At 40.8% G+C, this 26,228-nt stretch overlaps 1 protein-coding gene across 4 annotated transcripts in view; it reads right to left on the reverse strand.

Annotated features, from left to right (window-relative positions):
* Positions 1 to 4,115: 4,115 nt before the first annotated feature.
* NELL1 (neural EGFL like 1) overlaps positions 4,116 to 26,228 on the reverse strand; it is a 292,015-nt gene continuing 269,902 nt past the window's right edge. For 2 of the 4 annotated variants that reach the window (XM_037403130.1, XM_037403128.1), the window contains 5 exons: positions 25,528 to 25,668; positions 14,880 to 15,073; positions 9,337 to 9,513; positions 7,381 to 7,605; positions 4,116 to 6,109 (listed from right to left, as the gene is read on the reverse strand). In XM_037403130.1, coding sequence (XP_037259027.1) covers positions 6,059 to 6,109; positions 7,381 to 7,605; positions 9,337 to 9,513; positions 14,880 to 15,073; positions 25,528 to 25,668 — 788 coding nt within the window. In that variant the 3' untranslated portion in view covers positions 4,116 to 6,058. The remainder of the gene's footprint in view (positions 6,110 to 7,380; positions 7,606 to 9,336; positions 9,514 to 14,879; positions 15,074 to 25,527; positions 25,669 to 26,228) is intronic. The other 2 variants (XM_037403127.1, XM_037403129.1) reach the window with 2 other exon arrangements.

Here is a 26,228-nt window from a genome sequence, read left to right on the forward strand (position 1 = left end):
TAAATATTGCTTTGTTACGCATTTAATGACTTCCATCCTTTCCATCTAGTTCTAGGTCCTTCTCCATCTGGTCCTGGGAAGTTCATCCTTAACCATCCCACACACTAAGAAAAGTAATTAATTCCTGGCATTTCTGACACTCCTGAGTGTCAGAAGACACCTTGCAAAGACTTTTTCCTGATTTTGGTGGAGGGAGGGAAGAAGCAGAGGAATCAAACTTATTGCTCTGCTCTGCTTCACCCATTAAGAAGAAACAACATGGGATTGCTGCCAGACTGCTGCTAATGAATTGTTGAGGGCCTCCTCCAGAGCCTCCAGCACATCGACCACCACGGCCACCCCCAGACCATGACGCGCCCAGCATCTACCTCCTCCCACCGCTGCGCTTGCAGGCAGTGGCAGCTCATGCAGAAAACAAGAGCTGAAGCAGCACTTAAATAGCATTTTTTCCCAGCAGCCCAAATGCTCTCCAAAACTTGCTGTCCTGTGCCAGTAGGGAAAAAGAAAAATACTGCAGAAATGCATTGCCTAGGACCACACAAGACATATTTGCTTCTGATTTTGAGAAAGTGCTGGTGGTGTTTCTGTGGTAGTTTCTAACAAATACTATTTTTGCACAAAAACCTGCTCAGCGGGATGACTTCATGCAGCAGTTAGCTAGTTCTCAGAAGCTGTCTTCTACTCTGCAAATCAGAGAATAAACATGTGTGGCTAAAGAGAGATCTAACCAGCTAGTAATTTAATACAAATGTGAGTGAATGGCCAAACCTGTGGTCAGGCTGAAAAATCACCTCTACAGCTAGAAATGTACTTTTAAAAATACATATTCAGTTTTCCTTAACCGTTATCTTAACAGGGAAGAGTTTATTCTTAGCTAGTGCTTACCTGAACACGCTTTGGTGATTCTCTGATTCTAACTTCACGGACACCGAGTAAAGAAATGCCTGCCTTGAATCCAGAGGCGCTACAGTAGCAAAGCCCTCACATTCTAGCACCTGGATGAGAATTTTGCATGATGTTCAGGTAGGAAAACAAATCTGCATATTCAATGCTAAAGTGCACAAAAAGGACTCTGTCAAAACTAGTATAAAGAAGCATGGATTAGATCAAATACATTTGCAATTCTTGTGACAGAAAAAGTAGATTTAATCGAACAGCAGTCCACCGAGTGCAGTGTTAGAAAATGGGATTTTTCAACCCTGGTTTAATTTCACGATAAGCTCCCAGACTCTGCTTTGTGTCTGAGTGACGGTGTGACCTGCTGCAGAACCTCGAATTCTCTCTTCACCGTGGTGCCTGGTGGATCTCCACGTGCACACGTTTAGCCATGCAGGCATTCAATAACCGCGAGCTTTAGGCCAGGTAAGTATGTTATGGTGTACTGGTGACATGACTGGTCATTGAAAGAAACTACAGAACAGAGAATGGCAACCGAAAGCCAGTCTCAGTGGGTTTGCGCAGCTGTTGCTGTAGCCAGGGTAGATACTGTCAGACAGCGGCTGTACCCACAGCAACACCCGCACACCAGTGAGCTGGCCAGGCGACCCTCTGCCTTTTCCCAAGGTGGCTTCTCCCCGTCAGAGACGAGACACAATCAAGAAAGAAGCCTGAATTGATCCAGATCCTGTTCCCGCTACCTCGACCTCAAAGAGAACACGATCAGGCTTCCTTCCAAACACCACCACTCAATCCCAACTGATCAGCTTCAATGAAAGAATCTCATGTACAAATTTAGGAAGAAAAATTATTCAAGCGTGAGGCGTTGCTGAAGCAAAGATATGGCTCCAAGCCAGAAATCCCCTCATCAGAATTCGGCGCACCCCTCACACTGCACAGCTGGAGTAGCAGTACAGGATTTAAATGACACATATATGGTATGGGGGACCTTCTGTTGCTGTTGGGCTTTTTGACTGGTCCTGATTTTTCACATCGTGTGCCGACGTGTTGTGAATCTCCTGGTGACGATTTCATTAGAAAAAACTGAACCAGGCTCTTTTTACCAGGTTATTGATATACAGCCTTCTCAGGTATACCTAAACCTGCACAGGGGGGATGTTCACTACCAGCCAGTAGGAAGAAATAATCCTGTTAGCACCTGCAAGGACTATTTGTAGATCACAAGCAGTACCAGCGCTTCACTGACACCTCTCTGAGGTCCACAACCAGCTAAAACAGAATTATCACTGATTCCTACCAGTAAGAATATGAAGCATTCATTTTTTTTGTTGTTATTATTTTAAATTTATACCGCCATGAGTCTGTCATGCATCAGTTCAAATTTCAAGGAGCGCCAAAGATCTACCTTAAGAGGAACTGTAGCTTGTCAGCAGGTATGTATTTCTGACGGGAGAACATGTTCCTCAAACAATTATGTCTTATCAAAACACTCACTTAAAATTTTATATCTAACGGTATCACGGGGCCCTTTTAAAATCCCCTCATTAATGATGATTATGTAAGTACCATTAGATGTGAGACATTCCCATATTGCTCGTAGGAGTTATGATTTAATTCTATTACAATCTACTCCACCATTTGTGTAATCACTCCTGACACCTTACCTTTTGTTTTTTAAAACGCTGTCTGCCACAGAGAAGACCAGACAATATTTTGTTTGCTATTACAATCTGATTGAAAAGAAGTTATTAATTAAATGTTCTACACAGGTATACCTGAAAACTCACCGACAGCTCCTGGGAGAAGATCTGTTACTGGAAGACAGTTGTTGTTTAGGTCTCTGAAGCAACACGGAGCCGCTAAGAAATCTCCTACACATTCCTGTGAATTAGGCAGAAATTATTCAGCATTTGTGGGGGATACTTTGGATTTTCTTCAGCCTTTGAATAGCCACTGGCGTGGCTCAGCGTGGTCCATGACCCTTGGAGCCACTATAAAGAACACTTGCACTCCTGCTTGATCTCAGCAGGTGAGTTTGCAAATACACGGGTGCAGGACTGCAGAGTCACTTCCCTCACCAGATGCAGCGCAAGGTTCTCTTTTAGCGCCTTGGCTGAGCTTTTCGCCAAAAGGAGGCGGCAAGACATTTTACCAGAGCTGGTATTTTCATTTTCTGTTTCTCACTCATCTATTTTTTGTCATCAGAAGGGTTACATGCAGAGAAAATATTCCTTTAGAGGATCAAGAAGTAGGAACAGCTACAAAATTCCAACTGCCTATCTAGTGAGAGTTTTGACCGAGCCCCTTAACTGGCAGCCAGTTGCTCTTCACGGATGCTACGCTGGTAGTCCTCCTCACGTTAATACTCTTGTTCTGATCTTCTGAGCAGAGAGAAAGTCCATCTCACAAACAAAGAGGAGGTTTTTCAGACATTATTCTAATCAACTTGATTATTATTTTCTTTTCAGCATTTCCACTGCAGTGCCCATAGGTTTATAGGGAATAGGGAATTTCATCAAGAATGAGGTTTTGAAAGTTCTTACCTTAGTCACAGAGGAACACAGTGAATTAAATTTTCCTCCTCAATGTGCTCTTTGAGCTGAGGCTGTGGCTTCTGAATACTCTGAAGGTAAATGTGATGTGACTAGTGATCAAACTGCTTCATGAGGAAAAGTTCATCACAGTCAGGGGAACTGCTTAAAATGCAACATAAACAAACAGGTCTGTGTCAATATTTTGACTCTGTGTAAACAATTCAAGCTGTATCACTCTGGAGATAATGACACATAATGCTGTATAAAACGCTCTGAAAGGGTTTTACCAAATTAATCTGCATTTGAGTTCTGGAAGAAAATTGGTCTGTGCTGTGGAAAAATGTGAACTTCTGTTCTCCTGTGGAATATGATGCTAACAAGGTCTGGAGCTTCCAGAAAGCACTCTGGGACAGGGCTTCACTACCACAAGGTAAATGGGAAAAGAAAGATTTTCAGACCCTGCACTGTCTTTAATCCCACTCGCAGAGCTTTAGAAATTGGTGTGTATGACAGACGGGAATATATGATTTTGTCTAAGTACAAACGAAGTATTTCTTACAACTCTGATGCTACATCTCCGGGCAAACACTCTTTCTCCTTTTAGCAACCATCACGAGTTCAAGTCTGGAAAGGACATTGATCAGTGCTTTAAAACTCTGCTAATAAAATTAAGGGAAAGCAATCTGTACATAGGAGTTTATTTAGATCCCACAGGTTTTAAATCATTCCCCTTTATATCTCAGCCCACTGGATATCTCATCCAACTGAATTACCATTGGGTTTTACAATGTGATATACAAAATGAGCTGACATTATGATTTACAAACATCCTTTGAGTATCATATAAAACACAACTGTTTCCCTTATTATACAATCATTAGGGCAATGCAAATATAGTCAATACATTAGTAGCTGAAAGTGATGGGGCATTTTAAGAAAATAAATTTAACTTTACCACACAAACCTGTTCGATAAAACAAATCCTATTTAAAAAATGGGAATAAAGTTGTCTGAATGATTGAAAGTGACTGAAAGTAATTTTTATATTGTTTTGCCACCGTCCCCTTATAAGAAACATAATAGTACTTCATTTAAAAGACAACTAATTTTTTCACTGTATAGTCACACTTCATTCTTATTAATCGGTTTCACATTTTCTGCATGAAACTATGAAAAACTCACAAATGTAGACTTTCCAAACTGTAGCCACTATAATTATTTCTGCATTCTTTTCCATATACTCAGTGTGTTCAATTAAATAAACAAAAAGCAAAAAACACGACACAAATGAGCAGAATAAAACACAACAGCACGTTAAAAAGGTGACATTTAAGCTGGAGATGCCATCACTGTAGAAATATATTCTTGTTCTAATGCCACAGACTTTCTAGGCTCATGAAAAAAATCCAGACATTAGCTGAAGAGACTCTAAACTCTAACCTCGATATAGGGTTAAGAGTTTTAATTTGTATTTCCGCCTAAACTTAGGTACTAAACAACACTGTGTGCATGGTAAATTTAAAACTCAGTATATTTGAATGTCATAAAATATGAAAAGAGAAAATTTGTTTCTGAGCTGTTAATTTGGTAATGAAAGTTACCAAGCATTAAGGTCTCCTGTCTGCATGTTGCTGGTACAGGTGCTTCTGCACTTTGTCATTATGGTAGCGGTAATGAGAATGGCAGATGTCACTATTACTGTAAATACAAAAAAGGAAAAAGTCTGAACTCATCAACAATGTTACAACTGAAAGCAAATTCTAACCTAGACAAATTAAGTTATATCATTTTAAGGGTCTCTGTCTGTTTTATCACTGCACAATCCAGAGGGATTATTACAACCATTTCCAGAACTTGCAGTTTCTCTTCCAAAACAGAATACTGATAATGACCAGTGATTCTTTCCTGAATATGAGTTGAATTGGCAGTGGAATGTGGTTTTAGTTCCATTTCTCACTACAGGAATCTCGCTGCTGCTCCGCATGTTTGGAGAAGAAAGTGCTTTTTTTGCCATTTCATTAAGTTCATGGCATTTAGTTTTATAAATTTTTAAGACAGACTTGTTTCGATTACTTCCATTCTGTCCAATCAAATATATCTTTGAATGCTTCAAAAGGTTGGATAGCTGTGAAATATAAGTACTATGCAATTTGACTGTACATACATACATATTTTCATAAATACATCTGACAGGGACCTTGGAACTAAGTATGTGGAATCGTGGGACAAAATCACAACAGGCTGTCTTATTTGTAAAATCTAGATTCAAAGTAAGAAGAGCTGAATACTAGCATGTTGTCAATACACAAATTAAAACAAAAATACAGCATTAGTTTACCCATGAAATAATTTAAACATATTTGCAAATTTCTTGACAGGAAAAGTGTGTAATTTACAACACTGAAAACTTTTAACAACCATTGACTTATATGCGCTGTACTGTAAGTCACCCAGACACGGCTAGCAGGGATGAGCATAGTGATAGGTCCCAAAGGCAACTCCCAAACATCTTCCTCATGCGGAGACTTTGGTAATTGTCTGTTGTACAAAACGCCAACGCATACGACTTCGTTTCAGGTGTTAACTTCATCAATTTTCCTCCCTTGGCACAGTCCAGCCTGACTACGTCAGTTATTGTTGAGACACTCTAAATCCACCGAGCAGCAGACGTTCCCATTCTGCACAGACAAACAAGCAGGTGTCAATCACCTCTGCAGAACAAGTCACAAAGGGCAAAGGGGTTGGTGGCATGCAGAGATAGATGCATCTCTGACACATCTACTGCACACAGAAATCTGCTTTAGCCATCATCCCAAGGCGTCCTCATCGGTCCCAACTGTGGTGGCTTTCTGAGGAGGCTGATTTGCCCAACAGCATCGAACTGGCCTGAACTACACATGAACTAGAAACCCGGATGTGAAAGACTCAGTGGTCCCCATAATAAAATGCAGCACAGCAATGGCAATGGAGATGATTGGATTTTTCTCCCATGCAAGAGAGTTAATGGAGAGAGTTCTGACACGATCCATGCAGGGAAGCTTTCTGCTTGTCTGAAATAAGCAGATCATTCACATTCTTGATTCATGGCAGATGGGAGTGGGGGGAACACAGGGCTTTGGAGTTTAATCCATTGTTAAATATCTTTCTGCAATATCCCGTCATTTTCAAAACTATCTTATGTAATAAAAAAACTACAGCAACCACCAAAACCCCAAATGAGATTTTTTTTTTTCCTTTCCTTTTAAATCCATCACAAACAAACAGGAAAAACTCTGAAGAATGGCAGAAAAGCTACCTTCAATAATTTAAAGCCCTGGAGCAAGAGCTCGGTTTCCCACAGTGAACAGAAGAACATTTTATATATTGCAAAACAACATTTTCCTAATTCTGATATTAGCACAGTGCGGTCATCACTGCATGGAGCAATGGAGACAGACTGCACTCCTGCATTACAGCCATCGGATTTAAATACATCCCGATGATCAGGGAATAGGGACTGTGGCATTCCCTTCCCACCTTTGTTGTGGGAGTGCCTTCATCTCTGAGCTGCAATGCGTTTCTACTAGTGTACTTGGTGGTGAAACCTGTATTAGTGTTTTTGGCTCTGCTTACCAGCTCCGTAACACACATTTTCATGAACACCCACATTAGGCAATTATTAAAATCTTAGCCTAGATTCATACTGAGAACGCCTGAAGGGCTCTCCAACAGAATGTCTGAAAGTTGCACTAGGATATTACATATCTGCGCTCAACATTTTCAACAAGCACGGATTTTTTTTTGTTTCCACCCTGCAAAACACAAAAGGCATGGGTTTTATGTAGGCTTCTGCCCTCGGGTTTCATTTACTTCCCCCGAGACCTGAATGTGAGCTCCCAAGGGCAGAAAGTGGCCCTGATTTTCTTCAGCAACACACACTTCCATTACCGTTCTACCCTGCCCATCGTACCTTGCATTTGCAGGTTGTACAAGGCGATCCCACCATTGTCCATACAGCACCACTAAGCCTTGTGATTCCATAGCCATCTAGGCAGGTTTTCCTGATGTCGTAGGTGATGATGTCAGCCAGACAGGGGTCGCTGACACAGTGGGGACAGCACTCTCCTTCTGAGATGGCTGTGTACTCGCAGTTTAGATTTGGGCACAGAAGAGGCCAACAATCCACCTCTCCCTCCTGCAGAAATTGAAGCAAAGGTCATTGAATTTGTTGCCATGTATTAGCCACCAAGAAACTTTGCATCTCATGGAATGGAAAAGTTCTGTTTTGCCAAAATTGAAATAAACTTAATGGATCAGCCCTCAGTTCAGTCAATTGTATAAACGAATGTTCAAATACTGAGCCAAAGTTTCCTAAACATAGCAGACTACCATTTGGCTGTTTCTTGACTAACCAACAACACTGTCATCATTGTTGCAGGGGAAACGGAGTTCTTTCAGGTTTTTAAAGGCAATGTTAAATACTGGGTTCCAATGTTTTCCATCAGCTACAGTTTTCGCAGTGATCCCCTTGCAGACTCAGGCACTCTTTCTACACCTGGTCACACAAACATCCCTGCAGGACCACAGCAACTGTTTAACAGAAAATTAAAATGCAGATAGGTGTAGGTTAGTATGTTCAAGAAGCATTGAACATTGATCTCGCTAGCAGCAGCCAAAATTGATTTTACTGTCCACTCCTAAAGGAAATGTTAGAGCAATTCCAGTTACGTTCCACTGAGTCATTTAATTTTATTATTTAGCTTTGTAAAAAAAGCAGTGCAGGAGTTGCAAAGATAGGGAAGAGAGAATCATCAGGTCACTTTTGTAGAGTGTTGTTGTGTGCGTCTAAACCTGCGAAGGCCTCCAACAACTTACATTTATGCAGCTCTGTAAGTACTTTAGATGTTGGTAACACCACACACTGCACAGAACCTTACACATGGCACTGATTTAGGGCACCACTCTTTCAGCTCTGTGTTAACCCAATCATAAAACTAGGCAAAGAACTGCTAGCCACAAACTCAGTGTCCTTCGTAAAACACGTCGCATCTAGTATTTGTCATTGCTGCTGGCTGCAAATGTTTCTTGCTGTTCTTTTGCAAACATAAAAAAAAATAATCTTAGGAGAATAGAAAATACAATACTTACTGTTGTACATTATTGATAATTATCTCTTAACAGTAACTTAGCTCAGAATGTAATTTGTTTCCTGATGCTCAGACACCTCTTGATTAATATCATCTAAAAAGACTATGTTATACAGACAGCTAAAAATGGAAAAATGATAACTTTAATGAAGTTCATTGCTGCACTAATTAGTATATCTGTGCAAAACTTAAAGCTTTAGGGAAATAATCTACAGTGTCTAATGAGAAAATAAATGTTCTTTATTTTGCATGTTTCTCTAGTAATTTCAGTTTTCTCTATCCTTTTTTTTTTTTTTTTTGGTTAATTTTTGCTATTTAACCACATGGCACCGGCACCCCATTTTTCTAACATTCACTCAACGAAAAAAAAAAAAAATTGCCTTGTCCATTTTAGTAAGACAGGTACACCAGCTGTTGTAATTAAGGGCTGAAACTCCTCCAACCAAATCCATCAGGTGAAAAAAATTTTAAAAGTCATTTAAAGATCAGACAACCTTATAAGAGTCCTCAAAAGCAGACTAACGCTAAAGTTAGTACAGAGTCAGGGTGTCTAAACTTCTGTGAAGCTTTTCATTTCATTCATTAGACCTATTTATTCAGCAGTAAGAGGAGAACTGATGGTGTAGCTTTCAGTTCTCGGGTGCTCTGCAAGTGCTTTACCATCATTCTCAGTCTGAAAAGCAGGTGAAAAGAGAGCCAAGAGCCTGCTTCCAGGTATGCTTTGATAAAAATCACAATCCTTATTATTCTTGCTCCCTTCCGAAACGCTTTGCCCATACCAGGCAACGGCACTGCTGACAACTGTAGGTCCAGTTGTCCCCACTGCGGTAGAGCTTGTGCCCAGTTTGGTCGAGGCACTGGCTGGTGACACGGGTGTCGCACTCCGGGCAGCAAAAGAGATCAGCGCTGGGGTTCTTGCAGTCGCAGGCTGTCCTCCGGCAGAAAATCCTCCCATCCTGCAAGGACACATTGCCCTGACATCAACCACAAACTGCCAGGTAGCAGCCTGGATAAGGTCACAGGGTGTATATATCTATCGATCTCAAAGGGCACGTCTTTAGCACGTCGGGAAATGTTACGTTCTTAACATATTCAATGTTACCGTCAACAAGGATTTGATCCTGCCAGTTGTGAGTAAAACCTCAAATACCAGTATCGTCCCAATTTCTACCAGTGCATGGATCCAATACTGTCTGAATCTGAGAATACTGTTTTCCTGTCTCCAGCTAATTGAATTTAAAAGAAATCAGTATCTGAGAAGAAATACAGTAAACACATTTCATATCTCATTGGTTACATCAACGAACTCTCCACGCAGCTGCCACTTTAATACATACAGTATTTGTTTAGTGCTATTTTGACTGAATGTATCACTGTGAAGAAAATAACTTGAATAAATAAATTGAAGTTATGAAGGTGGTCCCTTTAACTTTATAGCAGAACAATATAGCAAAAGCGTAGTAGCACTAATCATTCTTCACTCTCAATTCACCACTGGTTCTGTTCCACATCTGGGCCTCGAGTATGCCAGCTTAAAGCTAAATGGACTTAACATCATCCATTATAATACAATTCATGTATTAAGGAGGGCCTGTATTCCACAGGCTCTCCAAAATGTGATTTTGCTAAATATTTGCTTACAGCATTGAACAGCCCATTTTGTTAAAGACCATTAAACAGAACTGTTTGAGATAAACAGAAGAATTGCTTCTGCATGTAAAGAGAAAAGGATATATTCTATTTGCACCACAGAGAAACATATTGATTCTAATTCTAGTCATGAAAATTGGATGGACTATCGTGTTTGAAATTACACCCCTCGCGGTAGGTGAGCCAACATCCTGATCTGCCACACACAGATGGAACTGAAATCAGTTAACAATAAGGAGATTATCGAAAAGTTTAGAAATTAATTTCTTTTTCATTCGGTACTATTTATTGGATTGGTCCTTACTCAAGCAAAGCCTCCCCTGTAGCAACTTGTAGGTAAAGAGCTGTGAGAGGAGTGAAGCCTATATCCTGCTTTGGATCACAGCTCTACAATTCCTAAAACAACTCCACACATTTCGTAGCAGTTTTTCCATATTCTCATCAGAACCATGTTCTGAGTCTATAAACCTGTACCTTATGTAAGAAGGAAAACAAGCTTTTCATTGCCACCAAATAAAGGGATACCTATCAAAGCAAGGGAATTGATTTCCTCTGATCCTTTTAAAATTGGCTCTCGTTTCTAAGCAAAGCCAGTCTTGGCTGCAACGCAACATGTACAAAATCAACATCAAGGAATCACAATACCCATGTCAGTCAGTGTCACTGCTGCATTTCATCATAGTTTTGAATAGATTAGAATATTACTTTCTGTTGTAAAAATAATTAAAATTATTTTTAAGCCTCACAAGGAAAGCTGGAGAGAACACAGAATGATGGAAATGTAGAAAACATGCCAGGTTAACATGGAAATGAACTGCTTTTGCCAGCTGCGGGGCAGAGGAGTAGATTGCCCTACAGCCTTTATTCAGTTTTGTATCACTTTAAGGTAACTAAGGATTCTGTACTTGTGGGTAGTTTGCTGCTTTAGCTGTGGAAGAAGGAATAAACACGCTTTATTTCCTTACTCTGCAGTTTGAGTAAATCATAAGGAGACTGGCAGTGGCCCATTTCCTTAGCCACAGGTCCAGCCAGGTCCAGATGCAATGCTGGGAATAAACCCATTCCGCAAAAAATAAAGAAGTCATCCTCCCCTTTCAGCCAGTGGTGAAAGAAGAGAGCCAAAAGCCTCCCCTGATGGATAGCTATGATTAAATCTCCATTCTTGCAGGTGGGAAAGCACAGCCATCTTCCACCCTTTGCTGAGGGCAGACATCAAGCTCAGCCTAAAAGCTCTGCTAGGATGACTACTAGCTCCAGGCACGTGGGGCTGTGCCAGGCATCCAAGCAATGCGATGCCCTCAACTATGGCAGTCTCTCTCCTCTCCATAATGGAGTGCTGATTAACAATGGCTAACAATAACCTGTCTGCCTACTTCCAGTTCAGTTTCCAAGCTGTCAAGATCAGTTTTCAAATTCCCTTTTCAGCTGGTGACAGTGCTGGTAGTTCTGTGCTTCGCTGAGCTCCCGTGCTGTTACCTCTGGGGAGCAGCTAACCTTTTACATTGCCTTTACTCTCTTTATTTCAGAACACTGACAAAGCCTGATGATTTTGCCAGAGACCTTTTGGCAATCATAATACACAGCTACTCTCTTTATTCTTTAAGCATCTGTGTTTTATCTACAACCTCATTAGTTCCATGCCTTTCAAAAAACATTTTTATCCCTATAGTGCAGTGACACAAAGCCTCCTAAGCTACATCTCACTTGCATCTTTGTAGCTCTATAGCAGCACTGAGAAATATATAGAGGATTGAGAAATACACATAAATCTATTTATTTTGGTTTGGTAGGTAATAACATAGAGCATCTCATTAGTATCTCTCCCTCCCCACCTTCCTCAATCAGTTCTACATGCTTCATAAGCATCGGTGGTATGACCACAAAATTGTTCTTACCAAAGAAAAAACTGTCACAGAAGGGAATCGCTGTAAACAGTGACTCAGGTTTCCACAGAGCCCCCAGACCAATCTGGACAGACCCTACTGAAGTGTTCTCACCCTCAGGAGCACACTTCACTCTGGCACATCCTCTGTTCCCAGTGCTGTGCTAATCCCCCCTGCCCCCTTGCCCCGGCTTTTTTCATATAGGGAATGGAGGGTTGTTTTAATCAGAGGACAGACTGAAAAGCCCAGATACAGCCAGACTACAGCCAGGCTTAGTTTTTTCATGGGAGACAGCAACAGCTCCCCGCTTCCCTTCAAACTCCCACCAGTCTTAAATCTGATTGTATTAAATCCACAGTAGTTCAGGAAGATGCCTGTAGAAAACACATTGGATATACTTAAGGTACCGTGTTAATTTATAGTTTTGAGAACTTAGGTTTTTGTAAACTTTATATTCACTTGAATGAGGATGGTTTGAAGAGACCGGGTCTTATGAAACACTGAAATAATGCCCTTTGCTTCAATAATGACACCTTGCTCCATTATATAACGGAAGTATTATAATTTCTCATATTCCCTTGTATACTACTCCACAAATAACCTTACTTAATGAACTTCAAAGTAAGGTATTTCATTTCCTTCGCACCAGATTTTAAGTTAAAATAGTCTCAAGATGGCACCTTTGTGTTTCAGCCAATGCACAAAATATATCCATCTGACCTTTCCTAAAATAACCATGACAAAAGAAAAGCCAAAAGAAAACACATTAAATCTGAAATGCTGATTTGTCTCCTAGATAAAACAAGTCAGTAGGATCATTTCAAAGTTCAAGTACAAAGTATAAGGAATGATTCAGTTACACTCTGCCCTTTTCCTCACGGAAAACCGAGCAGGCTGCAAAAAGGTCAAGCAGGGTCAGCTCTTCTTGCAACTGCGTGAAAAGGAAAGAGTCCTGCAGCAGATTGGGAAGGAGTCTGGTGTATTGGAAGCTATCACAATTTGTAAAAATATGTTTCAGTAACGTATTTCCATAAACACTTTAAGTCCTGCCTGGGATACGATAGAGGAGGAGCTCTCCCTGTTTTATAGACAAGAATTTGGCTCTTGAAACAGGCAGCTACTGGAATGAAATTAAATGCAAATGTTAATGCATAGAGGAAAAAACCCTGGAAAGTGAGGAAGATACAAAGGAAGAGTCATAGCAACAAACATTGCCAGTCTTAGTTTAAAATATCTATGTACTAGCTAATAATTTTGTATATTTTCATATACTAATAAGAGCATTCAACATAAGAAATAAGTGCAATGAGAAATGGCGAATAAAACAAATTACAAGCAATCTAAAATGGGAATACTAATAGTTATAATTCTGCAAAGGCAGACCAGATGTCTTCACATTTATTATAATGTTTACTCTATTGACTGGAAATCCTTTCATAAGCCAGCCAGTTCCCCAAGATTACAATAAAACCTTGATATATATTCAGTGGGGTTGTACATTTCAGCTTCTGAAGGGAGGAGTTTTAGGGAGCTTGAGGCTACTTGAAGCAAAAAAAAATATAGCAACTAAGAACATAGTCCCTTTTGAGCCCCAAAGAGCATACTTTGCCAGTTCTATTCACTCTGAAGTCTTAATTTTTCCTTCTGCTATACTACTGCAATACAGAAATGATAAGGCTTGAAGCTTCTTGCAACTTCAAAACAACTCTTCTCCCTTGTCCCCCTCAAACCCTCTAACGCTTCTCTGGCTCATAAGCACTGAGACAGGGGGATTGATAGGCCAGTTCTCGTGCTCTGTGTTCAGCTTTCTACAGTGGCCAGAGTCTCATTTTACTTACACTTATGCAAGGGCCAGTAGCGTTCTGCTGTGTCCAAGGACGGCTTTAACAGCGCTATGAACGCATCAGGTCAAAGGGGTCATAAAAGACCAACCGTTCCTCAGACTGGTGCATTTCTAAAATTCTTCTTATTTCAATGACAGCATTCCTCTATTAACTTGTGAAAATGAAGAAAACCGAGTCAAATGTTCTTTTAGTTTGGCTGCCATACTCAGAAAAGAACAGAAAACTTTGGGGGGTGGGGGGTGGGGGTAGGGGGTGGCAGGGTACAAAAGATGGATTTAAATGTGTAAGGCAGATCTACTTATACTATGCCTAGCTTCTCCAAAGGTGCCAAGAGAGCTGCACTGCTCAAGCGAGAGAGCTGCCAACACAGCCAAGCTGGGATGAGGAGGAGAAAGCTGGCCTTCACCCTTCTTCACTTGAAGAAATTAAGCGCCTGCTGCTAGGTCCTTTAACCTTTTACTCATGCTCAGGCCTTCCTTCTCGCCCTGTTAATTCACATGTATTCCAAGTAAAGGGAAAACCACCGACAAGAAGATGACTGATAACAGGACATGCCCTCAGAGCTGCATATTCATGTGAAAGAGAAATCAGTTTTCAATATTTCCAGTAAACGTGCTAATTGCCTGCACCATATGTTAAAGGGTAATGCAAGACCCCCATCAAGGCATGAGTGGCTCTGGCCCACAGGGTGATGTGGTAGAAGCTCAGCAGGGTTAGCTATTATTCAGCTGTGGCTGTGGTTGTGTAAAATAAAAAGAAAAGATTACTTCCCCAGAGAATTTCCCCAGCACAGCTTCAGTGCCCACAGCAGAGCTTACCTTTTGCCTCAGTGCCTTGGGCTCAGGTTAGTATTTTTGTCCACACCAGTGGCACTGCAATATTTGTTTTCTGATACAAGCCCAAAGGATTCAAGGACTCCTGAAACCCAGGTCAGCTGGATCTCACCTTGCAGGAACAAACAGAGCATCTGTCCTCCTTCAGGGTCCACACCTGCCCATTCCGCTTGAAGCCGCCTTCATGGGGACAGTCTCCAGTGCAAGATGGTCCGGACGGACAAAGGCAATCAAACCCTCCTGCCAGGTTCACACAGGCTGAATCGTTCCAACAGGTGTGGGTCTTTAAGGCACACTCATCAATATCTGCAAAAAAAGCAGATTTATAATGCTTTGGACATTTTTTTCATGGGGCAAATGTTATTTCTGTATTAAGTAATTCCTACTCATCTGCCTTGCTGATGGAAGGGGGTGCCTTCTTTCTCAAATCTTCCACATTTACTTGCTAGAAATTAAACATTGATTTATTTTTTTTTAGGTTATATTTCAGCATTTCTTTCAATTCCACCAAGAATTCTTAAAACTATCTCCAGCAGGCTTATTTGTAAATGCTGAGTCTGACATACCTAGTGGAACTGTGTATCAGTGATGCAGCTGAACCATCAGAAAAGGTGTATTGTGATTTCCCAGTGACTGGAAAGTAGCGAGTAATCAGAGTGACTTTCTGTCAATTAGACCACACTCTGTTCTGGACTTTACACCGCAACAGAAGTGCACTATTCTTCATAAGTTCCTAGCACAATCAACAGTTCCCATACTAAAAGCAGTCAATTGCACCCTTTCCCCAGTGCTGGAAGGTATGAGTGAATTGAGAAGAAAAAAAAAGGAAAAAAAAGAAGGAAATAAAGAATAAAATCAGAGATACTTTATACATGGAAAAAAAAGGTCTTAGAAGAAAGCTATGCAGGAAAAGTATGATTTAGCAATGATACAAAGAAATAACAGAAGAAAATCATTACACACTAGAGAGAAGTGAACTACAGTATCCCATTAAAACTGGTTTTGGAGAGTAAAATATAATTAAGTAATATGAATTTATCCAGGGAGTTAATGCAGCCTTCTTTTTCTTGCAGCAAAAGCCATGAGATTTTTAAGCACATTATTAAAAACAGGTATTTCTTTCAGAAAATAATTTTGAACTGTTCTTAAACAATATATTGACAGATTGTCCAGAAAAAATACCAGTAAACTGGTAGGTCTCTTTTCTTCCAACACGAACAATGAAAACTGTTACCAATGGTGGGAGGGTGGCTGAAGAAGAAAGTCATTTAGAAGTATGTGACAGTTTTGGTCATGAGAATTTCAGAATACTACCATATGAATTCAGAAATTACAAGGAAGAACCATCACACCACTTAAAATGACCATATTACTAGCATGAGATTTATAACTGTTCAATATTACCCGAGTACTTTCAACTCCTCTCTATAACAACAAATTTAAAAATTCAATAGAATTCACAAAGAAAAATTACCTAAAGTTTAATTTAGGTAGGATGTGCTGGCCACTTGCCCTACTGTTTGGACAGTCATCTCCTCAGAAAGCCAGATCTTAAAAAGACTCTAACAATTCTCTCAATCTGCTGAAGGAAACTCTGTAACAATCACACCACTAAATTCCCTCTCACCTGGTTTGTAAAATTCCTGATTTCAATTCATAAACAGCCCAGGAACATGTGGAAATGTGGTAGTACCCTTGGATTTGACCAAACGCAAAATCAACCTCCACAACCGAGTCAGGGACCTGGGCCACCAGAAATTGCCTGTTCCTCTTTCTGCTTACAGCCACCAGGGAAACTGGAGGCAATTACATTGCACATGGGCTTCACTCCTGGGGTAACCGGTGGGCCAGTCCCTTGCCAGAGATGTTCCCAGTGGCCTGATAGCACAATTTGATTGCTTGTCACTCAGACTTCCCTAAAAATGGTGTATTTTGCTGGCCTGACAGTCTTAATCGCCCAAGAAGAACATTATCGTTCCAGTGTGTGGCTTAGTACCAACAGAATACTTGAAAGGTTCACTACCAGTAGTGTGAAAGGTGCTGCACTAAGAGAAATTTAACTTGTAGTTCAGTGGTTAACAAGTGCCAAATTATTATGGGAGGTAAAACCCATAAAGACTGACATGAACAGAGCAATGAGTGGACTGGTTAAATGAATTATACCTAAACACCTACTGTTAAGACTAAAAATATTCTTAAAAATATCCCATTTCCCTTTCAATAGAATTTGACTTCTATTTTATGTTAAAGACAAAGGTATAAATGAAGCATTGTTTGTCTTTGGTGATTTCACCAAGCCTCATCAATATTCTCTCCCTCACCATATTAAAGGCTCCTTAAATAGCATATATATATATATATATATATCTCATGTAGTAGGATCACAGTGCAGATTAGAAGGGTAGCTTTCACAGTTCAAAACTAAAAGGATTTCACAGATGAATATAAAGCCATATTGCCTACAGAGTTCCATGTAATTGCTTTACTTACGACACAGAAATCTAATTCTGTTTCCATGTAATTTAACAGATTTATGTAAAGCCAGATGTTAGCAATTATAGAAAATAACATTATTCATATTGTCAGTGGTACAGACCTGTTCACATTGCACAAAGCCAACTTAATCTGTTACACATATCCAAAAGGGAAGAACATCCTATTTACTTACTGCTACTACTCTCCTCTCTTTAGCACACGCAAAAAGCATGCCCCCATTAAGGGCGGCGCAAACTGGTGAATGGGACTTTCTTGACAAAGAAACCAATCAAGCAAAGCTGAGTAACATACCATGAACACAAATTCCTAATTGCTGCTGTTTGCACTTTTTTTGTTGTTGTTGTTGTTCTTTATGCAAATGATGGTTTCTTATTATTTTATAGCATTTATTATTTAAAAGTTTTCATTATTAATCAAACATAAAATGCTTGGACTCTGCATTCATTTCCAGCTGAACTTTTAATAGAGCTAATTTTCTGAGAACATCCCTTTGGCAGTTTTTCCTTTGTCACTGATTGCACTTCTGAAAGTCAGAACAGTCAACATTCCCAGTAACTTCAGGTAAAGAAATTATAAACGTAACATGTTTTTGTCCCTTTCACTCTTTCAGCCTCAAACCAGACTTGGGGGGGGTGGGGAAGGAAAAGAACCCAGAGAAATGCTCCCATATTGTTAGCTCCCAGTTAGCTTAAGAAAGTATTTCAGTTTAATGAGATCAAATGGACCTGCTCATACTGACATGAGATCATCATGTAGATGGCTATGCAAAACATGGAAGAAAAAAGTCGTCTTTAGTGTGAAATTTCTCTGAACAACTGGAGTCAACATGCCTACTTAGGTGATGAAAAATTAGCTTAGTTTAAAATTCTGAACATGTACAAACCAATATCTTAATGAATATGAAAATTGCATGACAAGACTCTTGCACATAGATTATTTTTATATTATTCAGAACCTTGCTCAGCTCAAATTCCCCACACTCCTCTCAGGTTTCATTTGCTTTCCCACAGCTGCTCTCAGAAGATGCAGGGCCACAACTGGAACAGTTAATCACAAGCAAGGCAAAACTGTACCCAACTCCTTATCTCCCATTATAACAACACTAGATGGGAAGAAGATGAAATATTAATTTACAAATCAAACAACTCTGAATGGACAAGCAGATATGTGAGATAGCAAGGAGGCTCCAAAGTCCTTCCCTGCATATAGCACAAGAACAAGATGTCTGTCTTGACTTTTGGGATGTTATTTCTATCGTGCACCTGGAATAGGATTTTGCAATTTTATTCATTATATTGAGATAATCTGTGGCAAAACCTACTAATTAACCCAAGTAAAAGTGGCAGAGCTTTACGTACCCCCTCCACACAGTTCCTTTCCAAGGAAAAGTGAGGATATAGTGTAAATGACCATAACCAAAGTGTGCTTGTAATGCTACCCTTTCGCTATTTTCTATCAACATATAGCTGACAGCAAAGTGATTGCTGCCAAGACATGGCACCTCAAACGTTGCACAGGACTACATAAAACCCATGAAGATGTTCACTCTTCAAGCACTCCCACTCTGTGCTTCCTTAAACAAATGTATGGCAACAAGTACATGATCATATGTATTTTAGTCGCAACGCAACTAGTCATATTTCGTGGATGGGAAAAGAAGGAAAACAAACCACCCAAGATGTGCACATTTCCCAATGCGCTCTCAAAGTACATAAAGACAGCTTGGTAACTTGGGCACACAAGAAATCAGAATCAAAATGGAATAAGATAATCCCCTGAGATGCAATTTCCTTTTCCATCCTTTTTGGCTGTAATGAGAAGTATTTTGCTTCAGATATTATGAGAGGTCCCATGGCCACTGTATTTGAATGGGGTAGAAGACAAGCATGACTGTACATATCAACACCAGCTCATTAACTTGGTTTAACTGAAATTTTAAACCAATCCCTAGCTACTTCATTTCTTAGTTTTCAAGGCTATTCAGGTTTTAATGGTACGACTTTTCTATAGCACCTTAATAAATGTGTGCAAGCAAGTCATGCAGTGTGGTGCTCTGTAATATCATGATAAGCTGTTGCAGAAGAAAGAACCCTGCTAATGTGCTAATTTTAACTGTTACGGTACATTAAACCATTACAGTAAAATGTTAACGTGAAAAATGTACGCTGAGCCACCAAACCAATGTATGTACAAGTTAACTAAACACTGTTTTGACATATCATATTTCACAGGCAACTTGTCACTTAATGTATTTGCCTTCTTTCTAAATCAAAGTTATTTGGACTCATCTTTGAAAAAACTAAATCACTAAACAGATTCATTTTTAGTTAGAAAATATTTTATGAAAGTACTTTTATTCTATAGAGACATAATGGTCTATTAAAGAACATCGCACAGTAAATTAGAGACTGAATATAGGATTTACTAATGCTTTCTGGAAAATACAGAAATGACTACATACAGTTACCTTGAAGACATGGAATGCAACTTTCTCTTAGAATACAAGAATCAGAATTTACTAAAAGGAAAGTAAGCAACATTATTTTTATTTTGCAGGATAAAATCCACAGACACAATGCTCATAATATCAGAGTCTAAAAAATTCTATGAGCAGAACAGAAGAAAGTCGTAAACCAGCAGGTTCTAGTGTTGGTCTGGGACACTGTACCACACGCAAACCTTTCTGTCTATGCACCACTTCTCTAACTAGAGATAGAAAAACAATTCTCAGGCATATAGGAAGATTTTCACAGGATGGCTCTAGCGTTTTGTTTGACACAGGAAGGGGGCAAAATAAACAAAGAACAAACCTCCTTTTTCTTTCTAATCTAGGTAACAGGACAACACTGCAGCACACTATGGAATCTATGAAAGCTTCAGGAACCGGGTTTAATCCCATTCAGATCTCACTCTCCAGCTCTGCTTCACCCAACTTTTGTGGGAGACTAACATATGTGGAGGGTTTTTTTTCCACAAGCTGCTGAGTCCTGCCTTTTTCCAGCTTTCATTTCCCCCCAGCAGCTACTCTAGCCCTGCCATGAGGTCTAGCTACGCAACCTTTCAGGGTGAAATACATGGTGAATCCTGTGGGTTTTTGGTGGGAGGAGGATCCATGTTAAGCTTCCCTACAAAAGTTGCACTGATTCTTAAAGAAAAGAAAAAAATAACCAACGACTGACAGGGACTGCTGCCTTGGTTGTTTTTCCTTCTGTGCTTGCACGTCACAACACAGAAACTCAAAACCAGAAAACATCATGAAAAAGATGGGATCAGGAATTTTGCACGCCAGGGTCTGAACAGCTCTTTACAGACTGGAAGCATCTTGCTTAAAGAGAGATGGAGTGTAAAAACCAATTTAATTTGCTTTTATTTTGCTGCTGTAGATGGGAGTGAGCTTTGTGGGACATTATGAACTCCCCAGAACACAGCATTTCTTTGCCAGCTTTTGGTTCTGATAATCTTAAAGGTTATCACTGAAAATTCAATGGTGAGGGTTTATTCAATGATTACCTTATGAGATAGCAGTATTTGGCAACAGGTACTTAGCGCAGGGAAAAAACAACGTATGTCAGTTACTTCAATATGGTACCAGTAGATAGTAGTTAATACTGGGATGAACATCATATGACAGCTCATAGTTCTCTATAAAGTACTTTTGTTTGTTAACCTTAAAGCGTAGCAATGTTCATATTAAAAAAAGAAAAAAAAAATACACAACCCAGCAGCTATAGCCTATGTTTTAATTGCCAAGCAAACTTTGCTAACAACTTAGTGCAGCAATTGCCTTTTGTCTGCAAGCAGTATTCTTAATAACATATTGTGAAAGGCCAGCGCCTCATAAAAATGCTACCGCTGAAAATTAAATTACATTCTCTTAATTTGAGCCTGCTCACTATCACCTTATGAAGCTGCCATCTTTTATAAACACATAGCCATGGAAATATATTCCCTTTTCAAAGCTGCCTTCGGTTGGTATTTTGAGTAATAAAAGAATCTTCCCAAGCTTGAAGTGGCCTGGCGAAGTCATACATCCTTACTGCCCAAGCTCTGGAGCAACACTGTGACCTTCCCTGCCACATCCGTTACACCTCTGTCCCTTGCCAGGGGCCAAACTCCACTGTTTTCTGCTAGTCAATGAGGATATAGCTTTTAGAAGCACTAAAGTATCACAACACTTCCCAAATAGATGTTATTTTTTTAAAATGTTCTGCAAGCACTGCAGAGACACCGCAAGCAATGACTCAGCTACAAGACCACCTACATAAAAATGGGAAAGGGGGTTAACCCAGAGATACATAAATGCATCCAGCAAAAGCAACTGGCTGCCTGGGCTCTGGGCAATCTGTCAGAGCAGAGTACTCCCTCCCACTGCCTTATGATTTTCATATGTTATTACTACTATTTTTTTGTGAAGGAGGGTTTGATCTTTTTTTATTATTTGTTTGTAGTTATGCTCTTAGCCTATTTATTGTTCTCTGGGTTTTGCCCTTCAAGAGGAAGGAGAAACGTTCCAAAACACACTGAAGGGCAATGGTCCAAATCCACCTCAGGTACATGCTAGGATTTCAGTATACAGTCTGGAAAATACACCAGGACAAAACGCTGTTGCTATGCAGATGAAACCTCTTCCATCTGGAGCAGACTGAATGACACTGGCCTTGACTCTAAAGACTCCACCATGCAAACGAGCTCTGTAATGTGGTGGAAGCCAGTGTTCAAGAAACCAAGGTCTAGGCAGAATGCGTAGTGTTATCTATGTCATTTTAACCAATTCTTAGTTGCACTTCAATATCACACTTCGAAATTCCTTTGTCATTGTGGGTTAGCAGAGTCTTTCAATTAATTTTTAATTGGTTAACCAGTATAATGAAATAAAATAAACTGGTTTATTCTCTTCCTCACTGGTACCCTGCAGCAGATGGTTCAGAAGAGCTATTTCGTTAAAATAACCCTGCTAATTTCACATTCTGTTTACAACTTGCATATGGCAAGATGAGCACCTCACCTTACAAACTTTCAGCACGCTGTGCAGGTCAAAGCAAGGGCAGTTTGTTTTCAGGAAAACTCATCCCTCCAATCCCCACAGAATCCAGAACATTTTAGGCTCTTTTTTTGCTGCAGGGTAGCCAAGTGCTCTTCCCTTTAGCCGTGATGCAATGCAAGCAATAATGACTTTTTCAGAAGCTGAGCCTACCTATGAGCCATTCAAAACCACAGCCTTGTCTATGCACCTCTTTTTCCCTGAGACCAGCCTGAGCCTTAGAACTTCTTTGTCCCAAACCAGCTCTGTAAGGTCAGCCTGGCAAGGGATGGGGTTCCCCACACAAGCAGTACAGGCAGGTGTCAGGAATGCTAGGAATGACCCTTATCCCCAGTTGCCTCAGGGCTTTTTGAAGGGTATGTCATGGTGCTTCGACTTCTCCTAAAGCAAGTATTTTCAACATTGCTCTACCCATCACTACTTTTACAGAATTTACATGTAAAAAAAAAAAAAAGAGATCTAAATGTAAACCAGAAAAGAATTCTTAACATTTGATAATTTGTTTAGAAATATGAGACTGTCATGTGGTGTTTTACCTATTAAGTCCCAAAATGCTTTAAAACCTGCCATTTCTTTTACACAGTTACCACAATGAAGTTCACTGCTGTGATTTTATTGAGCTGTCAGCTTAGGACAATGTGTAAAATGCTAAGTGTGCTGGTTTTGGCTGGAGTAGAGTTAATTTTCTTCAGAGTAGCTAGTATAGAGCTATGCTTTGGATTTGTGCTGGAAATAGCGTTGAAAATTGAGGGATGTTTTAGTTACTGCTGAGCACTGCTTACACAGTCACAGCATGGTCAGGGGTGGAAGGGGCCTCTGGAGACCATCTGGTCTGACCCCCTGCTAGAGCAGGCTACACAGGATCACACCCAGGTGGGTTTTGCATGTCTCCAGAGAAGGAGACTGCACAGCCTCTCTGGCAGCCTATCCCAGCGCTCTGCCACCCTCAAGACAAAGGTGTTTTTCCTGATGTTCAGATGGAACTTATTGTGGTGCAGTTCATGCCTGTTGCCCCTTGTCCTGTCGCTGGACACCACTGAAAAGAGCCTGGCCCCGTCCTGCTGGCACTCGCCCTTAAGATATTTGTAGACACTGTAAGATTCCCCACCTCAGTCTTCTCTTCCCAGCCCCAGCTCTCCCAGCCTTTCCTCACGAGGGAGATGCTCCAGCCCCTCATCACCTTCGTAGCTTCCGCTGGCCCCTCCCCAGCAGTTCCCTGTCCCTGGAACTGGGGAGCCCAGCACTGGGCACAGCGCTCCAGGTGCGGCCTCACCAGGGCAGAGCAGAGCTGGGGGAATCACCTCCCTGCACCTGCTGGCCACGCTCCTCCTCATGCACCCCAGGAGCCCAGTGGCCACCTTGGCCACACGGGCACGCTGCTGGCTCGGGGGCAACCTGCTGCCCACCAGCAGTCCCAGGGCCTCCTCTGCAGAGCTGCCCTCCAGCAGGTCAGCCCCGGCCTGTGCTGGTACAGGGGGTTCTCCCTCCCCAGGTGTGGGACCTGCTGAGCCTCACCAGGTCCCTCTCCACCCAGCTCTCCAGTCTGCCCAGGTCCCACTGAGGGGCCCCACAGCCTCTGGTCTGTCAATTCAAGGCCTTTCCTGCTCCTCACCTGCCAGCCAGCAGGCTGGGGGGCACCAGGGGCTGGCAGGGGACACAGCCGGGACAGCCGAGCCCCACGGACCAAAGGGACATCCCATCCCATGCGGCGTCACGCTCGGCATGGAAAGCTGGGGGAGAAGAAGGACGGGGGGGACGTTGGGAGTGACGGCGTTTGTCCTCCCAAGTCACCGCTATGCGTGGCGGAGCCCTGCTGTCCTGGGGGTGGCTGGGCACCTGCCTGCCCCTGTGAAATGGCAAAGGGCTTCCTCGCTTTGCTTCGCTTCCCTGTGTGTGGCTTTTGCTTTACCCGTTAAACTGCCTTTCTCTCAGCCCATGAGTTTTCTCATTTTTACTCTTCTGGTTCTCTCCCCCATCCCACCAGGGAAGAGCGAGCGAGCAGCTGTGTGGGGCTGAGCTGCCGGCTGGGGTTACACCACAGCACTAATATAGCTGGACAATCTACAAAATATTGCTTTTGAAAATAATTATTGTTCCTCTGTGTTTTCGAAACACAATGCTATCTTATCCCAAGGACTTCTAATAGCCAAAATTCATATAAGGTGGAAATGTTTGTTACAAGTAAATTTGTAATAAAAACCTGCAATAAAATATATACATTTTTACTTTAAATCTTAGAAAGAGCCCTTTGCACTTATGGATATACTAAATGAAAACTCACAGTGTTAAAAAAAAAAATCATAGAAGAAGCAGAAAACCTTTCATAGAAAACTCATAGAGCTGAGTAGATCTAGATGGAGTAACTGAAATTCTGAAGAACACAGAACTATGCAAAGTTGTCGGTCTCTATAGAAGTTAAAATGGGAACCTTTCTAAATAGTTTTAAAGTCATCTGAAAAAATATCATATAGAAATTACGTATAAGGCTTCTGAAAATAAGTAAAAAGATGGAGAAATTTTAAGGCAGAGTTAAGCCACAATTAGGATCTTCACTATGATTTTATTATTGCCTACTTGCAGCAGTGGCACACAAACTCTTAGAGCCAGTGAAAGGCACCCAGGCTGCAAGAATGAGCACCAAATCCTCAAGGAGCCTCATCCTCTATCCTCCCATAGAAACAACTAACTCCTCTGCATTCCTTTAGAAATTCCTCTCTGTTCATGCTCTTAGGGTCTTATTCTGCATATACGGTGCATAAAGAGCGTAATGCTATTCACATAACTCAAAATAAAAGGATGAAGATGCCAAACAATGGAAAACAAACAAAGCAAAGCAGCTGAGACATACCCCACATGTGTTCTCTTATTGCTCTGCTGAAATTTGAAAATGGAAAACCAACTCTTCCCCTTTTATGACCTATTACGCTCCCCAGAAAGCCTACTTTCACTTCAAGTTTTACAGCAATTTATTATGATAAATGGCAAAGCCCAGTAAGTTGGATTTCCAACCGCCTCCCTCCTGTAATAACCGTTCAAAAATGTGACTCGCCTTGAACCAGCACCCACACTGCGTGGCCGGGGATGCTGACAAACACAGCCACGCTCGCTTGCATTCTCATTTTAGTATTAAACACAACAACTGCTCAGGACATTGTCTCAATAGTCACTTTGTAACACCATGCAGAAGGAGGAAAAAAAAAGTGCTATGCTGATCATTGCTTACCAACACAGGACTCCCCGGAAAGAGAATAGCTTCCATTGTCATGGAAACCGCTTCTGCACTCACAGTGGTACCACCCTGGGAGGTTAACACAGCGTGAATGGTTGTGACACTCAATGATCCCCTCTGCACACTCATCAATATCTGCCTCAGAGAAAAACACAAGCCAGCCAGGAAATTAATTTCCTTTGACACCAATGCTTTAGGTTTGGTTTGTTGTTTGCTTTTTTTAATGTTGTTGGTTTTTTTCATTTTGTTGTGTGTGGTTTTTTGGTTTGTTTTCTTTTTTTTTTATTTTATTTTTTTTAATATTTTTTTTAAAAAAAGTCTTCCTTTAATAGATAGATCAAGGTTATTACGGTTCCCAACAACAGACAGTTAAAACATGACTCACATAACAATAAAAAAGAACAATAATACAATAATACATCATGGAATTTGATACATACAAAACATTTGTATACACCATGATTAGCTTAAAATGCAAAGCAAACATGCAGATTTTTTTGGGCCCTCCCCCCTTTTTTTTTTAACTCGGAAGTTACATTTGTCGGTGCATATGAAGCATTGCAGAGCAGGTTCTCCACTGAAAAGCAGCTACATTTCTGCTATACAAACTGCATGTCCCAGGACACCTTCGGAAGGAAAAGCATTTTCTTCAGGATTGCTGTTTCCAGTGTTCAGCCGTGATACTGTCAGCTATC

This window comes from Falco rusticolus, chromosome 10, assembly GCF_015220075.1.
Source record: "Falco rusticolus isolate bFalRus1 chromosome 10, bFalRus1.pri, whole genome shotgun sequence".
Classification (NCBI taxonomy): Eukaryota; Metazoa; Chordata; class Aves; order Falconiformes; family Falconidae; genus Falco; species Falco rusticolus.